Genomic DNA, 22,450 nt, shown 5'->3' with positions numbered 1-22,450 from the left:
TTGTCTCTGAATCTCAGGCCAGTGAGTCATGGCCTTGTTTCAATAGGCATGAGTCGGCTGAAGAGGAAACCAATGACTAGACCAGGACTGCCCAACCCTGTTCCTGGAGAGCATACTGTCCTGTAGGTTTTTGCTCCAACCCTAATCTAGCACACCTGATTCTAATAATTAGCAGGTTGATAAAATGAATCAGGTCAGTAACACCTGGGGTTGGAGCGAAAACCTACAGGAGGGTAGCTCTCCAGGAACAGGGTTGGGCAACTATCCAGAAACTCTGCAGCACCGATTGCCAGAAAACTACGTGAGACATGCATGCATTCCGAAGTCAATGTTTTACTCTAGCCTATGTAATTGTCAAAAATAGACAGATGACACAAAGAATAATGTTAGAAAGCATTTTCTAAATGTTTGTGCTATAGGCCTAGGGATATTGTGGGTGGGTAGGAAGTAGCCTTTAGCCTACTTTGACTGTTGTAAGCCTATTCTTTAGAAGGCTGGTTGTCTTAAATTACATTCATAGTTTTTTTCTTCTTCTGCAAAGCATTACATGCTTTTAATTGTGCATTATAAACACACATTTCGTAAGAACAATGTAAATATGAAATAGGTTTAATTTCCCAACGTTTGATTGAGTTCTTCACCACAGGGGTCAGAAAAAAGTGGTCCTTCCACCAATTCAGTGCCTTTTGAGAAGTAACTTGTAAAAATAAAAAATAAACTTTAGATTTCACCTAATAGGTATATTCTGTCATAAAGAGCACGTGTTCAACTTCATAAAAAATATGTTTCCCATCTCAAGAGATAAACAAAAAAGACTATAGCAAATGCCTATTAAGTGAGAAAGTGACATGGTTGACCATAATAGGGTTGATGATTTCATTTTAAATCAGGCATAAATCCCCCTGTGACAGTGTCATTTGGGGAGGACAAGTATGAAAATGTATGCACTCACCACTGTCAAATCAATCTGTATATGAGAGTCTGCTAAATGACTAAAATGTAATGGGATTGCCCAAGACCCCTGCACACCCCCACAATTTGAACCCTGGCATTTTTAATTTGTTTACCATTGGCCTGTTTAATTTAGAAAGTCCTCCTCTTCCAGTAAAGGCTTACTTTCACTGAGCCTGTAGAGTGGTCAATCTGCAGGGGAGAGGAGTTTCACAGAAGCGGATGATGCTTGTGGTTGTGACCATTGACATGAGATCAGACCTCTCAAAACCACAATCACAGTAAAGCGCAGAGCTAGCTTAGGCCTAAGGTTTAACATCAGCTACTTTTTAAAATAAGATGACTGTTTATAAACAAATATTTGAATAGAAAAACGGATGCATCCATTCTCCATACTCTTGTTGCCTCTGAATAAAAGATTCAGCGGAGTGATCACCTTTTCTCTTCCCAGGTGGCAGTGATGTTGGTATGGTTATTAATATATCCTGCAATGTGCTTGTCAGTATTAGTATTACATAATTATAAAATAGTTATAAATGTACTGTTAATGTACTGTGTTTTGCCATATGGACATACAGTATGGACTTATAATATTTACAATAACCTGTCAATCTCTGTCCACTTTCCTTAACAGACTGCACACCAAACCACAATATATGAAACAAAGTTTATTTTTTATTTTACATATCTGTACATAAACATTTCTTCCCTCAAATAAAAATTCTGAATACAATAGGATGAAAATGATATTAACACATTTATTCATTTAAAATGACTCGTGTCAGAAAATCAACATTCACAAAATGTTGAAGACCGATCAGAGTGAGCGTATTACCAAAAGCTACAACTCCACTACAAGGCAGGCATGTTTCCTTTACACTCTTTTAGCACCTTCAAATAAACATTTCTCAGTTGAAAACTACCATTTGTGCAGAATAAAAAGAGGTCGACTTTGAAATACTTAAAAATTACCTTCCAACTTAAAATGGTCTGAAGTTAGTCTTCATAGTTTTATACAATGTTTTTTTTATTTTTTATATTTTTTACTGACTTTCTACTAATTTCTCACTATTATTTATTTTTTTATCCACCATTTTGTATTGACAGTTATAATTTAGTGGCGAATGTAAAAAGTTAAAAATAAACAATAGCGAAGCAAGGCCGATCACTGCACAGGAAGCCGGGGACAGTATCCATGACAACACACAATCAGTTTCCTCTTCTCCCAGGAGGCAGGAAATGCTCTGTCTTTAGCGCTGGGACAACCACAGAAGCAAATGAAAGGGTGGCCTTCCTCTGGCTGCTGCCACCATGGGAGAGGGCGAGAGGGGCAGGCAGAGGGGGAGCAGCGAGAGACATGGGGCAGGGCACGGGGACCAAGGTGGGGCAGGGGTGGAGTAAAGGGATGGGGTGGGTTTGAGGTTGGGTGGGGTGTCTCATTTGGATGGGGTCTTCTCAGCCATGTGTTTCTGCTGGCTCTCAGCATGCCTGAGTAAAAACGAAATTATGATTAGATAAACTGTACTTTATCAGCTACTGCTGTATGGAAATCATGCAAATGTATCACACTGCTAAACGCCTGTCCCAAAGACAGAGTTCCCCCAATCATTCCTGGCCTGTTTGCGGTCATAGCCCAGGAAGCTGTGTGTGTGTGTGTGTGTGTGTGTTAGATAGCATCACCACCTGGTCAGGTCCTCTATGTCCACCAGCATGGCATCCTGCTCCATGTGCAGTTCATCACGGATCAGCAGCAGCTGCACCAGCTCCTCATTCAGACCTGGGGAAGACAAACATCAGAACAACGTTAGAAAACAACAGCGCATCATTAGAACACCAACATATACCAGGGGCTGGATTCAATCCATATTGCGGAAGTATCGCGGAAGATCTGTGTTAAAATGTAAAGGTAATTTATGATTGAGCCGACATATGCAGTGCTTACCGTGAATGCAGTCTCCGCAAACGCGGGAACATTGCCTTTATATATAATTTCAAACAAGCTGTAACACAGATCTTCTGCGATACGGATTGAATCCAGCCCCAAGTCATACAAGACACAGATTTCGAATGGAGCATTTTTTTTAACCATGCCAGTAAAAGACAAGATTCTATAGCAACATTCTTGTGGGGAATTTTTGGGCCTTCTGTGTAAGATTAGGTATTGTTCGTCTTTCACTAGTATCATCACACATGCATCCAACTTACAGTACCAGTCAAAAGTTTGGACACACCTACTCATTCCAGGGTTTTACTTTATTTTTTACTATTTTCTACATTGTAGAATAATAGTGAAGACATCAAAACTATCAAATAACACATATGGAATCATGTAGTAACCAAAAAAGTGTTAAACAAATAAAAATATATTTTACATTTGAGATTCTTAGAAGTAGCCACCCTTTGCCTTGATGACAGCTTTGAGCACTCTTGGCATTCTCTCAACCAGTCTTGAAGGAGTTCCCACATATGCTGAGCAATTGTTGGCTGCTTTTCCTTAGCGGTCATACTCATCCCAAACCATCTCAATTGGTTTGAGGTCAGGTGATTGTGGAGGCGAGGTCATCTGATGCAGCACTCCATTACTCTCCTTCTTGGTCAAATAGCCCTTACACAGCCTGGAGGTGTGTTTGGTCATTGTCCTGTTGAAAAACAAATTATAGTCCCACTAAGCCCAAACCAGATGGGATGGCGTATCGCTGCAGAATGCTGTAGTATCTATGCTGGTAAGTGTGCCTAGAATTCTAAATAAATCACAGACAGTGTCACCAGCAAAGCACCCCCACACCTCCTCATCCATGCTTCATGGTGGGAACCACACATGCGGAGATCATCCGTTCATCTACTCTACGTCTCACAAAGACGGATGGAACCAAAAATCTCAAATTTGGACTCATCAGACCAAAGGACAGATTTTCACCGGTCTAATGTCCATTGCCTGTGTTTCTTGGCCCAAGCAAGTATCTTCTTATTATTGGTGTCCTTTAGTAGTGGCTTCTTTGCAGCAATTCGACCATGAAGGCCTGATTCACGCAGTCTCCTCTGAACAGTTGATGTTGAGATGTGTCTGATGGTTTTTGCGACTGCACTTGAAGAAACATTCAAAGTTCTAGAAATGTTCCATATTGACTGACCTTCATGTCTTAAAGTAATGATGGACTGTCGTTTCTCTTTGCTTATTTGAGCTGTTCTTGACATAATATGGACTTGGTCTTTTACCAAATAGGGCTATCTTCTGTATACCCCCCTACCTTGTCACAACACAACTGATTGGCTCAAACGCATTAAGAAGGAAAGAAATTCCACAAATTAACTTTTAACAAGGCACACCTGTTAATTGAAATGCATTCCAGGAGACTACCTCATGAAGCTGGTTGAGAGAATGCCAAGAGTGTGCAAAGCTGTCATCAAGGGTGGCTACTTTGAAGAATCTCAAACATAAGATATATTTTGATTTGTTGAACAATTTTTTGGTTACTACATGATTCCATATGTGTTATTTCATAGTTTTGATGTCTTCACTATTATTCTACAATGTAGAAAATAGTAAAAATAAAGTAAAATCCTTGAATGAGTAGGTGTATCCAAACCTTTGACTGGTACTGTACGTTGTCTGAAATGACTTTCAATACGAAAGATACCCTAACTAACAGTATGTGTGTGTGGTCTTGTTCTTCTATCCTCATGGAGACCTGAAATCCCCAAAAGTCCCCACAATGATAGTAAAATAAGAAAGATTCTCCCTCTTGGGGAAATTTCCCACGTCCCCATAAGGTCAAAGGCTATTTTAAGCTTAGGGGTTAATGGTTAGGGTTAGGTTTAGGGGTTAGGGTTAGGGTTAAAGTTAGGGGTTAGGGGTTAGGGAAAATAGGATTTTGAATGGAAATCAATTTTAGGTCCCCACAGGGATAGGAAAACATGTGTGTGTGTGTGTGGTTCTCACTCTCTATCTGGGAGTGCAGGTCATTGACTATGACCTGTAGTTGTCCCAGGGTCATGTCTCTCAGGTCTGTAGGCTTCAGGCTCCTCTTCATCAGACACTCACTGATGTGGGGCATGTGGGGCAGCTAGAGAGAAACACACACATCACCATGGTTAGAAATACACACACACCCATTTACAGAAACATACAGCACATCGGAAATGTACAAGTACACAAATATGGACACTCATGATATGGATTCTTGGGCACTAGAGAACCCAAAGACACTGCAGTGTATGTTGGTGTGAGTGTGTGTAGGCCTATGTGTGTTTGTGTGTGCAAGATGGTGCAAATGCTTGAGGAAAGGCATCATTTCAGTTTAATCTGCATCTCATAAAGAATTCCAGCCACTGAAAGCAGCCCAATACTACAGGAGCTGCCCAACTGTAAGATGCAAAGCACAATCTCTCCAGCAGGTGTCAGCCTCGCAACTTAACTGTCACAGCAATATACAGTACAGCAGTGGTCCCTGACCTGTCTCTGGTCATAGAGAGCTACAGGAAACAACTCTGTCTCCTTCCTCCTGGCCATAGCCGCTGGAAGTAAGGGTGCTGAGGGTGCTGAAAATCAGATTTCTTGTTGTTGTTGTTGTAAAAAAGTAGTGCACTGGGCCTTTACTAGCCCTGTATTAGCGGACCGACATAGCCGTCTGTAGTGTGGCCAAAGCATTTTTTTCAGCATCATCCCCCCCCGTCAGCCAAAAAATCGCAGCACCCCATCCACCAAACTACTTCCCACGGCTATGCTCCTGGCAGTGCGGCAGGTAGCTTAGTGGTTAAGAGCGTTGTGCCAGTAACCGAGAGGTCGCTGGTTCTAATCCCCAAGCCGACTAGGTGAAAAATCTGTCGATGTGCCCTTGAGCAAGGCACTTAACCCTAATTGCTCCTGTAAGTCGCTCTGGATAAGAGCGTCTGCTAAATAACCAATTATTATTTATTTATTACTTTGTCTTCCTGAATTCTCTGACTGGTTGTTCTTGTCAAATCAACACACAGCCTTTCACTGTGGTGATGTCATTTGTGATTCCTTCAAGATTTTCAGTTCCTCTTCCTCTCATCCACCTCTTTATATCCCTCCCCTTCTCTCTCTCTCTGTATGTCACTCACCACACCTTGTTGGGTTCCATATGGACAGATATGACATTAACCCTAGAGAGTAACCAAGGTGAATCACAAAGCATCATGTTGTTTATCAGGCTTGCTGGGTATGAGAATTTCCCTCGATCCCTTGTTCAATCTATTTCTATCATCTGTGTGCATCTCCTTGCTTTCTTAACTTTTTGGGGGTAGATCAGCTTTAATATTGCAGATAGATTGTTACTTCCACCAATGTAATTGTCTGTTTCCAATCCCCCATATACAATACAGGTCAAAGGTTTTAGAACACCTACTCATTCAAGGGTTTTTACTATTTTTACTATTTTCTACATTGTAGAATAATAGTGAAGACATCAAAACAATGAAATAACACATATGGAATCATGTAGTAACCAAAAAAGTGTTGAACAAATCAAAATATATTTTATATTTGAGATTCTTCAAATAGCCACCCTTTGCCTTGATGACAGCTTTGCACACTCTTGGCATTCTCTCAACCAGCTTCATGAGGTAGTCTCCTGGAATGCATTTCAATTAACAAGTGTGCCTTGTTAAAAGTTAATTTGTGGAATTTCTTTCCTTCTTAATGCGTTTGAGCCAATCAGTTGTGTTGTGACAAGGTTGGGGTGGTATACAGAAGATAGCCCTATTGGTAAAAGACCAAGTCCATATTATGGCAAGAACAGCTCAAATAAGCAAAGAGAAACGACAGTCATCATTACTTTAAGACATGAAGGTCGGTCAATACGGAACATTTCAAGAACTTTTTAAGTTTCTTCAAGTGCAGTCGCAAAAACCATCAAGCGCTATGATGAAACTGGCTCTCAGAAATTGCAGCCCAAATAAATGCTTCACAGAGTTCAAGTAACAGACACATCTCAACATAAACTGTTCAGAGGAGACTGTGTGAATCAGGCCTTCATGGTTGAATTGCTGCAAAGAAACCACTACTAAAGGACACCAATAATAAGAAGAGACTTGCTTGGGCCAAGAAACACGAGCAATGGACATTAGACCGGTGGAAATGTGTCCTTTGGTCTGTAGTCCAGATTTGAGATTTTTGGTTCCAACCGCCGTGTCTTTGTGAGACGTGGTGTGGGTGAACGGATGATCTCCGCATGTGTATTTCCCACCGTAAAGCATGGAGGTGGAGGTGTTATGGTGTGGGGGTGCTTTGCTGGTGACACTGTCTGTGATTTATTTAGAATTCAAGGCACCCTTTAAGAGCATGGCTACCACAGCATTCGGCAGCGATACGCCATCCCATCTGGCTTGGGCTTAGTGGGACTATCATTTGTTTTTCAACAGGACAGTGACCCAACACACCTCCAGGCTGTGGAAAGTTTGGGATGAGTCGGACCACAGAGTGAAGGAAAAGCAGCCAACAAGTGCTCAGCATATGTGGGAACTCCTTCAAGACCGTTGGAAAAGCATTCCAGGTGAAGCTGGTTGAGAGAATGCCAAGAGTGTGCAAAGCTGTCATCAAGGCAAAGGGTGGCATTTGAAGAATCTCAAATATAAAATGTATTTTGATTTATTTAACACTTTTTTGGTTACTACATGATTCCATGTGTTATTTCATAGTTTTGATGTCTTCACTATTATTCTACAATGTAGAAAATAGTAAAAATAAAGAAAAACCCTTGAATGAGTAGGTGTTCTAAAACTTTTGACCGGTAGTGTATATCTTTTAAAAATAAATGTTCCTTTATTATTTTCCCCTAACCCTACCACTCATCTCCTAATTGGAGTAAACCAATGAACAACAACACTTATACTTCTACTTCCAGCTTATAGATACTATATACATTTTATGGACACAGTATATTTTACATTAGTTATCTTGTTGTTTTTAGTCCCACCCTTCAGCTCCACTCAACCCCTCCCATTTATCTCTTAAAACCATCCAGTTTTGATTTCTATTTGCCATATATTTTTCAACTGTGATGTGATGTTTCACAAAAGTTCTGAACCTTTCTATTCTCATAGTTTCTACAGATTGTAAATGAAAGATAACTGTTTTTGCTAAAAGTATTATTATATTATTGATAGATTGACTATAACTTTTCAAATCACCCAGCAGCATTATTTGCAGAGTTAGCTCCAGATAAATGTTGCAATTCTTCAGCCATTCCTGAACCTGCGACCAAAAACAAGCCACATATGAACAGTACCAAAATAAATGATCTACTGATTCTGTCTCATCGCAGCAAAATCTGCAGAGCTGGGATATATATACAGTTGAAGTCGGAAGTATACATACACTTAGATTGGAGTCATTAAAACTTGTTTTTCAACCACTCCACAAATTTCTTGTTAACAAACTATAGTTTTGGCAAGTCGATTAGGATATCTACTTTGTGCATGACACAAGTAATTTTTCCAACAATTGTTTACAGACAGATTATTTAACTTATAATTCACTGTATCACAATTCCAGTGGGTCAGAAGTTTACATACACTAAGTTGACTGTGCCTTTAAACAGCTTGGAAAATTCCACAAAATGATGTCATGGCTTTAGAAGTCAATTGGAGGTGTACCTGTGGATGTATTTCAAGGCCTACCTTCAAACTCAGTGCCTCTTTGCTTGACATCATGGGAAAATCAAAAGAAATCAGCCAAGACCTCAGAAAAAAAATTGTAGACCTCCACAAGTCTGGTTCATCCTTGGGAGCAATTTCCAAATGTCTGAAAGTACCACGTTCATCTGTAAAAACAATAGTACGCAAGTATAAACACCATGGGACCACGCAGCCGTCATACCGCTCAGGAAGGAGACGCGTTCTGTACTTTGGTGCGAAAAGTGCAAATCAATCCCAGAACAACAGCAAAGGACCTTGTGAAGATGCTGGAGGAAACAGGTACAAAAGTATCTATATCCACAGTAAAACAAGTCCTATATTGACATAACCTGAAAGGCAGCTCAGCAAGGAAAAAGCCACTGCTCCAAAACCGCCATAAAAAAGCCAGACTACGGTTTGCAACTGCACATGGGGACAAAGATCGTACTTTTTTGAGAAATGTCATCTGGTCTGATGAAACAAAAATAGAACTGTTTGGCCATAATGACCATCGTTATGTTTGGAGGAAAAAGGGGGATCCTTGCAAGCCGAAGAACACCATCCCAACCGTGAAGCACGGGGTGGCAGCATCATGCGGTGGGGGTACTTTGCTGCAGGAGGGACTGGTGCGCTTCACAAAATAGATGGCATCATGTGGAAGGGAAATTATGTGGATATATTGAAGCAACATCTCAATACATCAGTCAGGAAGTTAAAGCTTGGTCGCAAATGGGTCTTCCAAATGGACAATGACCCCAAGCATACTTCCAAAGTTGTGCCAAAATGGCTTAAGGACAACAAAGTCAAGGTATTGGAGTGGCCATCACAAAGCCCTGACCTCAATCCTATAGAAAATGTGTGGGCAGAACTGAAAAAGTGTGTGCGAGCAAGGAGGCCTACAAACCTGACTCAGTTACACCAGCTCTGTCAGGAGGAATGGGCCAAAATTCACCCAACTTATTGTGGGAAGCTTGTGGAAGGCTACCCGAAATGTTTGACCTAAGTTAAACAATTTAAAGGCAATGCTACCAAATACTAATTGAGTGTATGTAAACTTCTGACCCACTGGGAATGTGATGAAAGAAATAAAAGCTGAAATAAATCATTCTTTCTACTATTATTCTAACATTTCACATTCTTAAAATAAAGTGGTGATCCTAACTGACCTAATACAGGGAATTTTTACTAGGATTAAATGTCAGGAATTGTGAAAAACTGAGTTTAAATGTATTTGGCTAAGGTGTATGTAAACTTCCGACTTCAACTGTATATAACATTCCATATTATGTATTTAACATTCTATTGGTTGCAAGAATTTTGTATAATTATTTAAATAAAAAATATATACATTTTGAAGCCGGCGTCATATTGTGTATCAGTTCATAAACCATGTGCCATGGAATGGGTACATCGAAAATCTCTTCCCAACTATTTTGCAATCTATATGGCACAGCTGTAAATGTTTTGGTCCTTAAATTAAACTGGTATACATTTTTATTTATCACAATTTTCTTTAACCAATTTCGGTCTTTAATGCAGGGCCGACAGACAAGTTCCTTCCCACTTACACTTGCCTCTTCCATTTTTGCGGTAATGTTGCAATTAGTTGGTTGTAATTTTGGGTAGAGCAGACATTTCCATATATATTTTGTTGGCTGCATGTGTGACAGCTCCACCAGTCCTATTTATGATATCACTTACAAAGATTATACTTTAAAAATATATATATATCCAAAAATAATGTTTTTTTGATCAATTAATATATTTTAGTTTAACCATAATATTTGTTGTAATATTTCTTCTGTCTTTTCTGGTGGATTAAACTGAAATTGCAACCAACTTTCTATGGCTTGTTTAAAAAATTGCGATATTTTGGAGATTATTTCATTTTCAAATTACCGAAAGTGAGAGGTTGTAATCTGAATAAAGGGAAAAAGCCGATTCTTGAACATAGAGTGAGACATTCTTACCAATCTGCTAGAGAACGAGTTTGGATTTAAGTATAACTTTTGTATGACTGAATCCTTTAGTGAGAGGTCTAATGCTTTAATATTTAATAATTTCTGCCCTCCGAATTCATACTCATTATAAATATGTGCTCCTTCCATTGCACTTTTTCTGTATGATTTGTGAGTGTGCGTGATCGCTCAGCTGGTTCTTCCTGTCACAGTTTCTCACTCCTCTTTCACTTTCAAATTGGCACCCATGCAACTGCGCTAGTGGCCATGTTTCCCCCCTGTCATGTGCCACCGTTTCAGTTCGGAGAGGGAGCACAGAGGTCAGTGACATACAGAGAGAGGCGGGGCTGTGATAAAAGAGAGTGAGGGAGATAGAGAGTGAAAGATGCGGAGATGCGGGGAGAGCCGGCCACCGCGAGTGGTAGTGTTTTGGTCATGATATGTGTTTGCCTCATTGTGTTTGTCCGAGGTGGAGTTTCCTCCCTCAGTTATATTACTGGATTGGTTTCTCTATGAGTCTTGGCTTCTGAGGTTAGTGGCAATATGAATAAAGCTACTGCCAACAATAATACTAAAGTATTTCATCATATCAGTATTCTCTTAGATTAGGCATGATATGAATGGGGAAAAACAAACAGAATGTAATTCTCTTGGTGGGAGTGTTGTGTAAATTCTTGTGTAAATTCTTTGGAAGGCCACATTTACATTTTTTACATTTTTAGTCATTTAGCAGACGCTCTTATCCAGAGCGACTTACAGTTAGTGAATACATGTTTTTTTGTTTTGTTTTTTATACTGGCCCCCCGTGGGAATCAAACCCACAACCCTGGCGTTGCAAACGCCATGCTCTATCAACTGAGCTACATCCCTGCGGGCCATTCCCTCCCTTCCTGTCCATTCCCTCCCCTACCCTGGACGACGCTGGGCCAATTGTGCGCCGCCCATGAGTCTCCCGGTCGCGGCCGGCTGCGACAGAGCCATGGCTTCAGTGGATTAAAGCGTAGTATCTGGTGTAAAACCACATCTCCTCACACACATTCTCCTAATTTCTCCTGTCATTAGTGGCTTACACAAGAGCCCCTGGCACTCAACCCCATGGCCACTGGCCGCCAGCCTGCACTCTGACTATGTATGTTTGGTAGGGCTGCAATCAACTGGTAAAGGTTCACATTCTTGTATATTTCTATAAAGAATGTATTGAGAACTTATGCACATCCCTATAATAATGAGCATGTAGTTGTGAGTCTGCCCAATTTATGCTAAAGGAGTATAGTGTACCGTAAGTAGCTCGGAAGCTAATGCTATCTGAGCATGGCGCCCCTGTGTTCAGTACAGCAGTGTGTTAGCTTAGCGACAGGGCCTCATCTGCCCCTGTGTTCAGTAGAGCAGTGTGTTAGCTTAGCGACAGGGCCTCAGATCTACCCCTGTGTTCAGTACAGCGGTGTGTTAGCTTAGCGACAGGGCTTTATCTGCCCCTGTGTTTAGTACACCAGTGTGTTAGCTTAGCGACAGGGCCTCAGATGTGACACTCATCTCTTCTGACTGCTGGGCTCGACTACATCCCCAAACACGTCACCCAGTGCATCCTGGGATATGAATAATAGATCGCCCCAACCCAACCACCCCCTCTTTACTGAATAAGTAATGTCTTCTGCCCAGGTGGAGATATTGGTGTGTGTGTGTGTGTGTGTATCTGTGTGTGTGTGTATGTGGGACTTTGTATGTGTGTGTGCTTGGGGGGCACTGAGGCAGATGAGAATGTTAAAATAATCATGACTATGGCCGCCAACGGGACAGAGAAGGAGGAGGGTGGTGTCTACTCTGTGACATCATCACAATGTTAAAGAAGAACAGTGTGGATGGTTTGCTCTGAAAAGACCTGGGGTTAGAAACACTGACTAGAGGTTGAGGTTTCAGGCCCGTTCCCTATAGCGACGGTACTGACCAGGTCTGCCACGGGGGACTTCTTGCGGTTCTGTTTTTCCACCTCCACCTGCATCTTGGCCATGGGTTTGGCCATCGCCAGGGCTAGCTTAGCCTCGGCCTGCAACTTCTTCTTTCTGCTCAGGAAGTCCATGTCCTCCAGAGACTCACTGTCTTCCTCCGTAGTGTCCCGGTCAGAGTAGGACGAACTCTGCTTCGACTGGGGGACAGGGACGTGGGGAGAGTGGAGACAGAAGAATGGGAAATAAGGAAAAGTTAGTGGTTTATTCCCATTGGCTCTTCGATCTTCTTGTGTAGTCATTGATAGGTAATTCACTGAACACAGTGGACAGACAGACAGGGAAACAGCTCAGAGCTATAACAGATGGCTATAAATACTGGGATTATCTCTCTCTCTCCCTCTCTCCCTCCCCCCACTCTCTATTAACTGCATCTGTGTCTGTCAGACAGTCCATGTGGCCACTCATCCATGTCCAGCAGAGAGCGTGTTCATATTCAACCCTCATTTGCTGCCAGTGTATTGGTTAACGGGCCAGAAAACGTGAGCATGGCCATTCACTCTCCCTCACACACTAACCGAGGGCTATCACTCTGATTCATACCGAATCTGTCCCTTTCTCTCTTTCTCTCATTCTCTCAGACAGTCTTACTGAGGCGTATCTATATGAGTCACACAGTAGATTTCGCTCTCTCTCTAAGAATCTCTATTTCTTATTAATGCGCTTGTGTGGTCGGTCTGTACCATGGGGGACAGCGGTGTGTCCAGACTGGTCTCTGTCTTGCTGTCGTCTGCATCGCTGTCCTTGTCGCTGCCGCTGTCGTTGACAAAACAGATCTGCAGGTTCATCCCACTCTGCAGCCTGGAGAGAGGAGAGAGGAAGAAAGAGGAAAGAGGAGGAAGAGAGAGGGGAGAAAAAAGGGGGAGAGGATGCGTCATTACTATCGGCTAACGGAAGGAGGAAAGTTCAATGGGTTAAGGAAAGTTTGCTCACCAATAATTGCTTGTAGGGTTTTATTGACCCAGATAACATGCGCCTAGGCACCGCTGGTGAGAAAAGCAACTCAATAACAGTCACATCTAGTTTTCCACTCAGGCCGAACCCTCCTCTAACTCTCCACTGAGGTCTTAGTGTGTCTGTGATAGGACTGTAACAGTGACTAGCATAGCATTAATAAGTATGTCTACTCTGTTCCTCCCTCTCTTGCTCTAACTTGGGATCGATCCATCCAGGGTGAAGGTTCGATCCAATCAGCTAGACTCTGACGGCTCTCTAGACCTCAGAAGACCTGTCCTGTAAGATCTGGATCAAACCATTCTTGATCAATAATCGGCTTATTTCAAGCAGTAATTACAAACACATGTAAAGAAAACCTGATCGATTACACAGCCTGGACCCAATCAGTCCAGATTTAATCAGACCAGATTAATCGATTCGTAGTTTCAGAGGAAGGAGCATCAAAATTATTCTTGGAACTAGTTGAGCAGTTCATGGAAGTACCAAACTTATCCAGCAGTGAGTGCACCCCATAAGAGTTGCTTCAGTGAGAAATAAAATATGAATATATCATAGTTTCAGATTAACTGTGTGAATGCCTTTGTGTGTATGAATGTATGAATGTATGTACAGTGGGGAAAAAAAGTATTTAGTCAGCCACCAATTGTGCAAGTTCTCCCACTTAAAAAGATGAGAGAGGCCTGTAATTTGCATCATAGGTACACGTCAACTATGACAGACAAAATGAGAAAGAAAAATCCAGAAAATCACATTGTAGGATTTTTAATGAATTTATTTGCAAATTATGGTGGAAAATAAGTATTTGGTCAATAACAAAAGTTTCTCAATACTTTGTTATATACCCTTTGTTGGCAATGACACAGGTCAAACGTTTTCTGTAAGTCTTCACAAGGTTTTCACACACTGTTGCTGGTATTTTGGCCCATTCCTCCATGCAGATCTCCTCTAGAGCAGTGATGTTTTGGGGCTGTCGCTGGGCAACACGGATTTTCAACTCCCTCCAAAGATTTTCTATGGGGTTGAGATCTGGAGACTGGCTAGGGCACTCCAGGATCTTGAAATGCTTCTTACGAAGCCACTCCTTCATTGCCCGGGCAGTGTGTTTGGGATCATTGTCATGCTGAAAGACCCAGCCACGTTTCATCTTCAATGCCCTTGCTGATGGAAGGAGGTTTTCACTCAAAATCTCACGATACATGGCCCCATTCATTCTTTCCTTTACACGGATCAGTCGTCCTGGTCCCTTTGCAGAAAAACAGCCCCAAAGCATGATGTTTCCACCCCCATGCTTCACAGTAGGTATGGTGTTCTTTGGATGCAACTCAGCATTCTTTGTCCTCCAAACACGACGAGTTGAGTTTTTACCAAAAAGTTATATTTCAGATTTCAAAAGTTATATTTCAGACGGGCCTGGACATGTACTGGCTTAAGCAGGGGGACACGTCTGGCACTGCAGGATTTGAGTCCCTGGCGGCGTAGTGTGTTACTGATGGTAGGCTTTGTTACTTTGGTCCCAGCTCTCTGCAGGTCATTCACTAGGTCCCCCCGTGTGGTTCTGGGATTTTTGCTCACCGTTCTTGTGATCATTTTGACCCCACGGGGTGAGATCTTGCGTGGAGCCCCAGATCGAGGGAGATTATCAGTGGTCTTGTATGTCTTCCATTTCCTAATAATTGCTCCCACAGTTGATTTCTTCAAACCAAGCTGCTTACCTATTGCAGATTCAGTCTTCCCAGCCTGGTGCAGGTCTACAATTTCGTTTCTGGTGTCCTTTGACAGCTCTTTGGTCTTGGCCATAGTGGAGTTTGGAGTGTGACTGTTTGAGGTTGTGGACAGGTGTCTTTTATACTGATAACAAGTTCAAACAGCTGCCATTAATACAGGTAACGAGTGGAGGACAGAGGAGCCTCTTGAAGAAAAAGTTACAGGTCTGTGAGAGCCAGAAATCTTTCTTGTTTGTAGGTGACCAAATACTTATTTTCCACCATAATTTGCAAATAAATTCATTAAAAATCCTACAATGTGATTTTCTGGATTTTTTTCTCTCAATTTGTCTGTCATAGTTGACGTGTACCTATGATGAAAATTACAGGCCACTCTCATCTTTTTAAGTGGGAGAACTTGCACAATTGGTGGCTGACTAAATACTTTTTTTCCCCACTGTATGTGTATCCTGGAAGGCTGCTTCCAGTAAGGTTGAGGGTGTGTGTAGGAGTGCATTTTGGGAAGTGAGATCCACAGTGCCGGGGTGCAGAGAAAGACAGAGGAAATGTCCCTTATTCTCAAAAGTGAACAGAGATTTCAGAGGGAGAGAGCAGGAGTCTGTTTTTGTTGGGGAGATGGCCCTATAGAGTTCCAGGAGATAGAAACTGTTACAGGCATTAAGAAAAGGTCAAATCTGACTCTGTCAGAGTAATGTCCAGTAACCTGCAATTTCACTATATTAACAGTTCCCACACGCATAAAGAGAGCGATGTCATTGCTTCTCAAGAACAGGGACTGAGGGTGAAACTGATCTGTTTCTGTAGGTGTGTGTCTGTAGGTGTGTGTCTGTATGTGTGTGTCTGTATGTGTGTGTGTGTGTCTGTATGTGTGTATGTGGGTAGGGCTGTTACGGTCATGGAATTTTGGATGACGTAAATTGGCCAGCAAAATGACCGCGGTCACCGTAATAACCGTTCGAATGGCCCCAAAAAATGTCTAAGCACATTTTCTCCTCTCCTCTGCTCCTGACTGCATGTGCTGCCATAGAAATATAATAAATAGTCAATGATGAAGTCAATGATGGCATAATGGGTAAACTGGCGGCCATTGTGAGTGTACCCATAGGAACAAAGCAGGAATTAAATAAAATATGTGCTAAAATATGTGCTATGATTTGTTGATTCAACTCAACTGACATTACAAAAAATACAATCCATTGCATGAGCCAAATCAGTTAACATCATTTGAATGAACATTCTACCTTACCATGGAAAGTATTGCATCACAATAACAGGCAGCCATTGCGACTGTACCCATGAGTTTACCAGTCAAGGTGAGAGGTTCCAAGACCGTTTTATTAATTATATTTCTATGTGTGCTGCTGCTGCATTGTGGGGGGCGTTGCCTAGTCAACCGAAGACTAATTTACTTGTTTCAGCAAGGAGCAACAAAGTTGCATCACATTGTTAAGAGTCCATGTTACGGCCAAAACGGACTCAACCGCACTAATGCCCGGCCGTCCGGTCTTCAGTCAGCTGTTCGCTCCACATAACATTTTTCAACGGTTATGACGGTTATTTCATTTCATGACGGCCTTCATCATTAACCGTCGGTTGCACGGTTATATGGTAATTGTGCCAGCACTATGTGTGTCAAATCAATTCAAATCAAATCAAATGTTATTGGTCACATACACATATTTAGCAGATGTTATTGCGGGTGTAGCGAAATGCTTCTGTTCCTAGCTCCAACAGTGCAGTAGTATCTAACAATTCACAACAATACACACAAATCTAAAAGTAAAAGAATGGAATTAAGAAATATATAAATATTAGGACGAGCAATGTCGGAGTGGCATTGACTAAAATACAGTAGAATACAGTATATACTGTACATATGAAATGAGTAAAACAGTATGTAAACATTATTAAAGTGACTAGTGTTCCATTATTAAAGTGACCAGTGATTCCATGTCTATGTACATAGGGCAGCAGTGTGTGTCTGATGATAGAGATCACATGATGTCTCTTACCGTGAGGACAGACTGGGCTTGCCACTCTTGCTGCAGCTGGTATAGATACCCGGCCCATCGTCAAAGAAACTACCCAGGGCCAGCTTCTGCCGGATGGACTCCCTCTCATTCTTTTGGGCCTGGAAGGGAGAGGAAAGGGTTAAGGAAACTTGGCTAATAATAGGACTGAATACTTCCCCATGAGTTTAGCAGTAGCCATGTTGTGAGGAGGGGAACTGACAAAGACTGTTAAACATGTGGACAGCTCTAGACACCAATAATATTGTAATATTCACCACTAGGTGGTGCAGATGTATGCAAGAAAGAGAGTCCAACACATTTTCACTGGTCACTCTCTCGCTCTCCATCTTACACATGCAGACACTCATGCAGTCAAACACACACATCCCTAAACCACTGAGCATTCCTGTCTAATAGCACTATAAGCATTCCTGCCTCCTGGGCCTGTTTTCCAGTAGGAAAACCTCTGACCCAGGCAGCCTTGGCAGCACTTAACACACTCACACCCGGAGGAACACTCATATGTGCTAATGGCAACACAGGAGGCTGGTGACGGGAGGACGGCTCATATGGCTGGAATGAAGTGAATAGATTGGTGTCAAACACATGGAACCCATGTGTTTGATATATTCCATTGATTCCGTTCCAGCCATTACTATGAGCCCGTCCTCCCCAATTAAGGTGCCACCAGCCGCCTGTGAATGGCACCCTGCACCCTGCCGAGCACACGCCTGAGAAGAAGTGTGTAGAGAAGAGTGTAGAGACAGGCCTTCTCTCACACTCCCTGGGCTGGGTTATCAGCCACAGTAACCAGGCCTATCAGCAGACAGACAACATAGTAGGAGAGTTTAGACTGTTCAAGGCCACTACAGGACTGTTGTTGTTACAGGTGGTGCTGGGAAGTCAAATGGGTACCAGAGTCAGATACATCGCAGTGTGTGTGTTTTTGCCGGGGGTTGGGAGTCCTCGAGGACGAGGAGTGTTTGGGGTAAAATATTGACCCTCTCTAAAGGCCCTGAGGGAGGAAGAAAAAAACCTTTCAGCGCTCCCACACACACACACACACACACACACACACACACACACACACACACACACACACACACACACACACACACACACACAAACAGACAAAGAGCAGGCCTTTCAGACAACAGGAGAGGGGGGAGGAGAGAGGTTTAGAGAAAGAGTGGGAGAGGAGAGCTTTTAGAGAAGGCTTTGGAGGAGAGGGGGAAGGAGGTGAGGGGAATAAGAGCAAAGGAGAAGATGTCAGAAGCCTTGAGTGTTATCCCTCTCTTTAACCCTGTCCTCAACCTCTCTCCATTTCTCTTTCTCCTTACCTCTATCTCTTTTCCACTAACTCACCCTTTCTCTTTCTTTATCTCCCCCCCTCCCTCCCTCCCTCCCTCCCTCCCTCCCTCCCTCCCTCCCTCCCTCCCTCCCTCCCTCCCTCCCTCCCTCCCTTCCTCGATGGCGACATTACCATAATCCCTCTCCACACCAGACAGCCCAGGAAACACCGCTACTGTTGGCACCCACAAGAGGGGGCTTGGCACAGCATTGCGTTTGTGTGCTTGCGTGTGTGTGACTGAGTGAGAGAAAGAGAGTGTGACGAGGGGTTCTGGGGGAGGCAAGATGAGGACACTTAACAGCATCACTTTACCACTCTTCAGACACTAACAATCACAGTCTGTTTGACAGCACACACACACACACACACGCACACACACAAACCCCTTCTAACTCCCTGTACACAACACAGTGTCATGTTATAACACTGAGTGGCTGCTGTTCCCTGTCTGACCAGCAGGTGTCACTGCTGAGTGGAGGCGCTCCTGAGTTGCAGTAATTGCCATAATAACAGACAAGGGCTCTTGTGTTACAACAGAGAGGTGTTAGTGACAGTAGGCATTGTTATGTTAGCCTCATGGGTAGTGGGGATACTTATGTTAGGTGGTAGGTGGTCTTTGTATTGGAATGTCAGGTTGTAATGTGGGGTGAGGTGGCAGTGTGTGTGTTGTTTCGTGTGTGTGTGAGTGTGTGTGTTTGTATGTGTTTGCATAGGGTTAGCCAACATTCCTATATTCATCACCATTCCTATTAGGTGTATTATTGTAAACAGCCCTAAATTGCTTGTAAAACACCCCTAAAGGCCTCTGCATACTAGGTTCGGTTTGCTCCTAGCAGAACTCTAGGCGAAGTGAACGTCCGTGCCTCGCATACTCCCTTAAAGACCTTTGTTTAAAAATGAGAAAAACGAGGCAATAGTACTGTTTGTCCCTCTTGAGACTCCGCAGCCAGTATACACTTCCTCAAAATAGTCAGAAATAATATAAGATAACACAAGAAATCTGTAATTACTTTTGAAGTATATGCCGAGGAGATCTTAGTCGCGCAATTTTACATCTAACTAAGATGTTTGGTGCAGTATTTCTCAAACATGTGCATGAAAACGAGTTGTCTATCGTTGAATGACAACAAACCCTTAATTGAAGAATCCCTACTGTTGACCAATCACTGACGAAGGGGCGTATAGTTCGGCTACCGAACTTCGGCTTGCCTCCGGAAAAAATGTTGTGTGCACGAACAGCCAAACAAAACCTAGCCGAAGACCAAAACGTTACAAAATGTTGTCATAATATATTCACAAACTGTTTCGGTTGGGAAGCATGCGGATGCCTTTAGGCATAACAACACAACCATGATCCTCTACCTAACACATCTACCATAGTAGAACCACTCCACATTTCTCACCTGCCTTCCAACAGGACTACCTTCCTTCACATTAAGCCCCCTAACTAACTAGCAAGCTATGTAAGGGCTGATGGATGGAGGTGTGAGAGAGAGTTTAGATATCATCATGTGCAGCATCATAAACCACTCAAAGAGGTGGTGAATACAACGCATAGATGTCTGTGACTGTGGGCATAGCAAATGGACCCCTCTCTTTCACTTTAACCTCTCTCCTTTCCTCTCCACAATAGTCATGTCAGTCATTTAAGATTTGTCACAGAGCTTTCCTCTCCTTCTCCTCGAAACAAACATTCCCTGCAATGGTCTGTGTTATTACCACAATTCCTTGTGTGCCAAGCCTCCGCTCCAAAGTGTTTGACATTGTGTGTGTGTATGTGTGTGTGTATGTGTGTGTGTCTATCAGAGAGTCGTACGCGCCCCCAGTCCCCAAAGTTCTGATAAATGACTTAATTTCCTGGTCCTTTGAAATGTGCCGCAGCTCCTAAATTAGATTTTGAGGAACACCACTGTGCTAAATTGTGTTTTTCCTTAAATTTGAGAAGCAATTTTCTCTTGTGAAAACCCTCATTGATAAGACATTTTTTTCTCCTCCCCTGCTCTCCCCTCCGTCTCTACCATCCTCTCCTTCCCCTCTTTCCTCCTTTACTTAATTCTTCCGCCACAGCGCTCCCTCATTCTGGACAATGGATGCCTTTCATTGGAGGAGAGGAGGGCTTACCATTGGCCTTGCACCATGGTCTGAGACAGGAACCGCCTGTTCACCCACACACGCCAGGTCCCGTGAGCACGAGGGTGTGAGGGAGTGTATGTGTATGTGTGTGTGAGTGTTGGACAGAAAATAAACAAAAACTGCAAAGAATACAGCGAGAATATGGAAATACTTTTTTTAAAAGTTGTTGGTGTGAGTGAAAGAGAAAGAGACAAATTGAGTGTATGTGTGAGAGAAAGATTATGACAGTTTGTGTGTAATGCAGTTTCAATCTGCGTGGTAGTGTTGCTGGGTCAGAGTCAGCACAGAGGATGGATTCACTATGAGGAGTTTACCAGGCGTGAGCGCTGACCTCACACATAAACACACAAATCAGGTCAGTATGTCCAATGTGAATGTGTGTGAGTGTGTTCTTAAACTTTATGGAGCTTAGTTACTTCAAAACACTATTTTGCAGTGCAAAGTTCTTAGGGAAACCATAGTTTTTTATCAACCTTCATCCAAGTTTTTGTCCTATGGACCTTGGGTATCTACAGTTTACCCATTAATAACCCTTCAGATATCTTAGGTCAAAATGGTGTGAGTGTGTATGTGCATGTCTGTGTGTGTCTCTGTAACCTCTCCAAGTCTGCTATCTGAGGTGTGAGACCTGCTGGTTTATGCAGCGGTGCATTCCTCTCCTGATAAGGGACTTGACCTCTGAACCCTGGTACAGTTCAAACACAGGTCACCGCCAGGCTGGCCCTGTCACTCTGAACAGACCGCAGCAGGAGTGGATTGATGGAGTGGATTTGGCCAGGACAATAACCCTGAGAGTCACATGTGAGCTGGTGTGTGTGTTTGTCCAGCGAGTACAATGAGGGCACACCTCAACAGGAGGCTACAGGAATCTGAGAGCAAAGACTTAAAAGGGCAACACTGCCTCTTCAGAGAGACTGGCAGCATTACCAAGGATTAACCCATAGTGTGTTAGAGAGTTCTGCTGTCAAACCCAACCAGTATGAGAACCAATGCCACTATAATAATAATAATAATCACAGCATTACATAACATACTAAAAACACATTACACCCCAAATAACCTAAGCATTACATTGTCTCCAATACGTCCACATTATGTCATCCACAATCCTCACATTACGTTACACACGTCACGCACCATCACCATACCAGTGTCCCAGCACACTGGTGCCTTGCACACAGAGCCATTGACTGTAGAGGTTGTGAGTGGAGGGGTCACACCAAATCTACAACTCAAACTCACAAACTCAGGAAGGAAACTAAGAGCATTTTTTCCGTTAGCAACATGTTCCACCCCTGACATCATCCTAAGAAAAGAGACCCTTCTGTTCACTACACAAACACTGTTTATAAGAGTGCCATTACACAGGTAAAACATGCAGTACTACAATACCAGAAAGATAAATATCCACAAGCAACATGACTTCTATGTCCTTTACCTCTTTGAGTTTGTAGTCATCAGTGAGGTAAAGGGCAGAGGCTTGACAGATGACATCATCCATTCCAGCACAGTCCATGTTATCCAGTGCTTCCCTCATCTTTCCCTCCCTCCCTCTGTCTCTCTCACTCCCTCCCTCTCACTCCCCCTCTACCACACACCCAGCTAGTGGGTCAGTATGAGCTGGTTCACATGAAACCTAGCCTCACTCAGAACCAACGCTAACCCTGCCACACAGAGCTGAGAGAGGATAAAACAGTTATCATAGTTATCCCTCTACCCATGC

General features: G+C 42.8%; 1 protein-coding gene across 6 annotated transcripts in view; it reads right to left on the bottom strand.

The window, feature by feature from the left end:
- Nucleotides 1-1,606: 1,606 nt before the first annotated feature.
- Nucleotides 1,607-22,450, bottom strand: part of schip1 (schwannomin interacting protein 1) — a 309,670-nt gene continuing 288,826 nt past the window's right edge. For 5 of the 6 annotated variants that reach the window (XM_041877825.2, XM_041877826.2, XM_041877828.2 and 2 more), the window contains 6 exons: nt 17,244-17,362; nt 13,234-13,351; nt 12,493-12,690; nt 4,892-5,015; nt 2,635-2,728; nt 1,607-2,439 (listed from right to left, as the gene is read on the bottom strand). In XM_041877825.2, the coding sequence (XP_041733759.1) occupies nt 2,388-2,439; nt 2,635-2,728; nt 4,892-5,015; nt 12,493-12,690; nt 13,234-13,351; nt 17,244-17,362 (705 nt within the window). In that variant the 3' untranslated portion in view covers nt 1,607-2,387. Of the gene's footprint in view, nt 2,440-2,634; nt 2,729-4,891; nt 5,016-12,492; nt 12,691-13,233; nt 13,352-17,243; nt 17,363-22,165; nt 22,259-22,450 lie in introns of those variants that run through there. The other variant, XM_041877829.1, reaches the window with a different exon arrangement.

Source organism: Coregonus clupeaformis, chromosome 6 (genome assembly GCF_020615455.1).
Source record: "Coregonus clupeaformis isolate EN_2021a chromosome 6, ASM2061545v1, whole genome shotgun sequence".
NCBI lineage: Eukaryota > Metazoa > Chordata > Actinopteri > Salmoniformes > Salmonidae > Coregonus > Coregonus clupeaformis.
The sequence above is the reverse complement of the archived record's forward strand: the minus strand, read 5'-3'. Positions and strand labels throughout refer to the sequence as shown.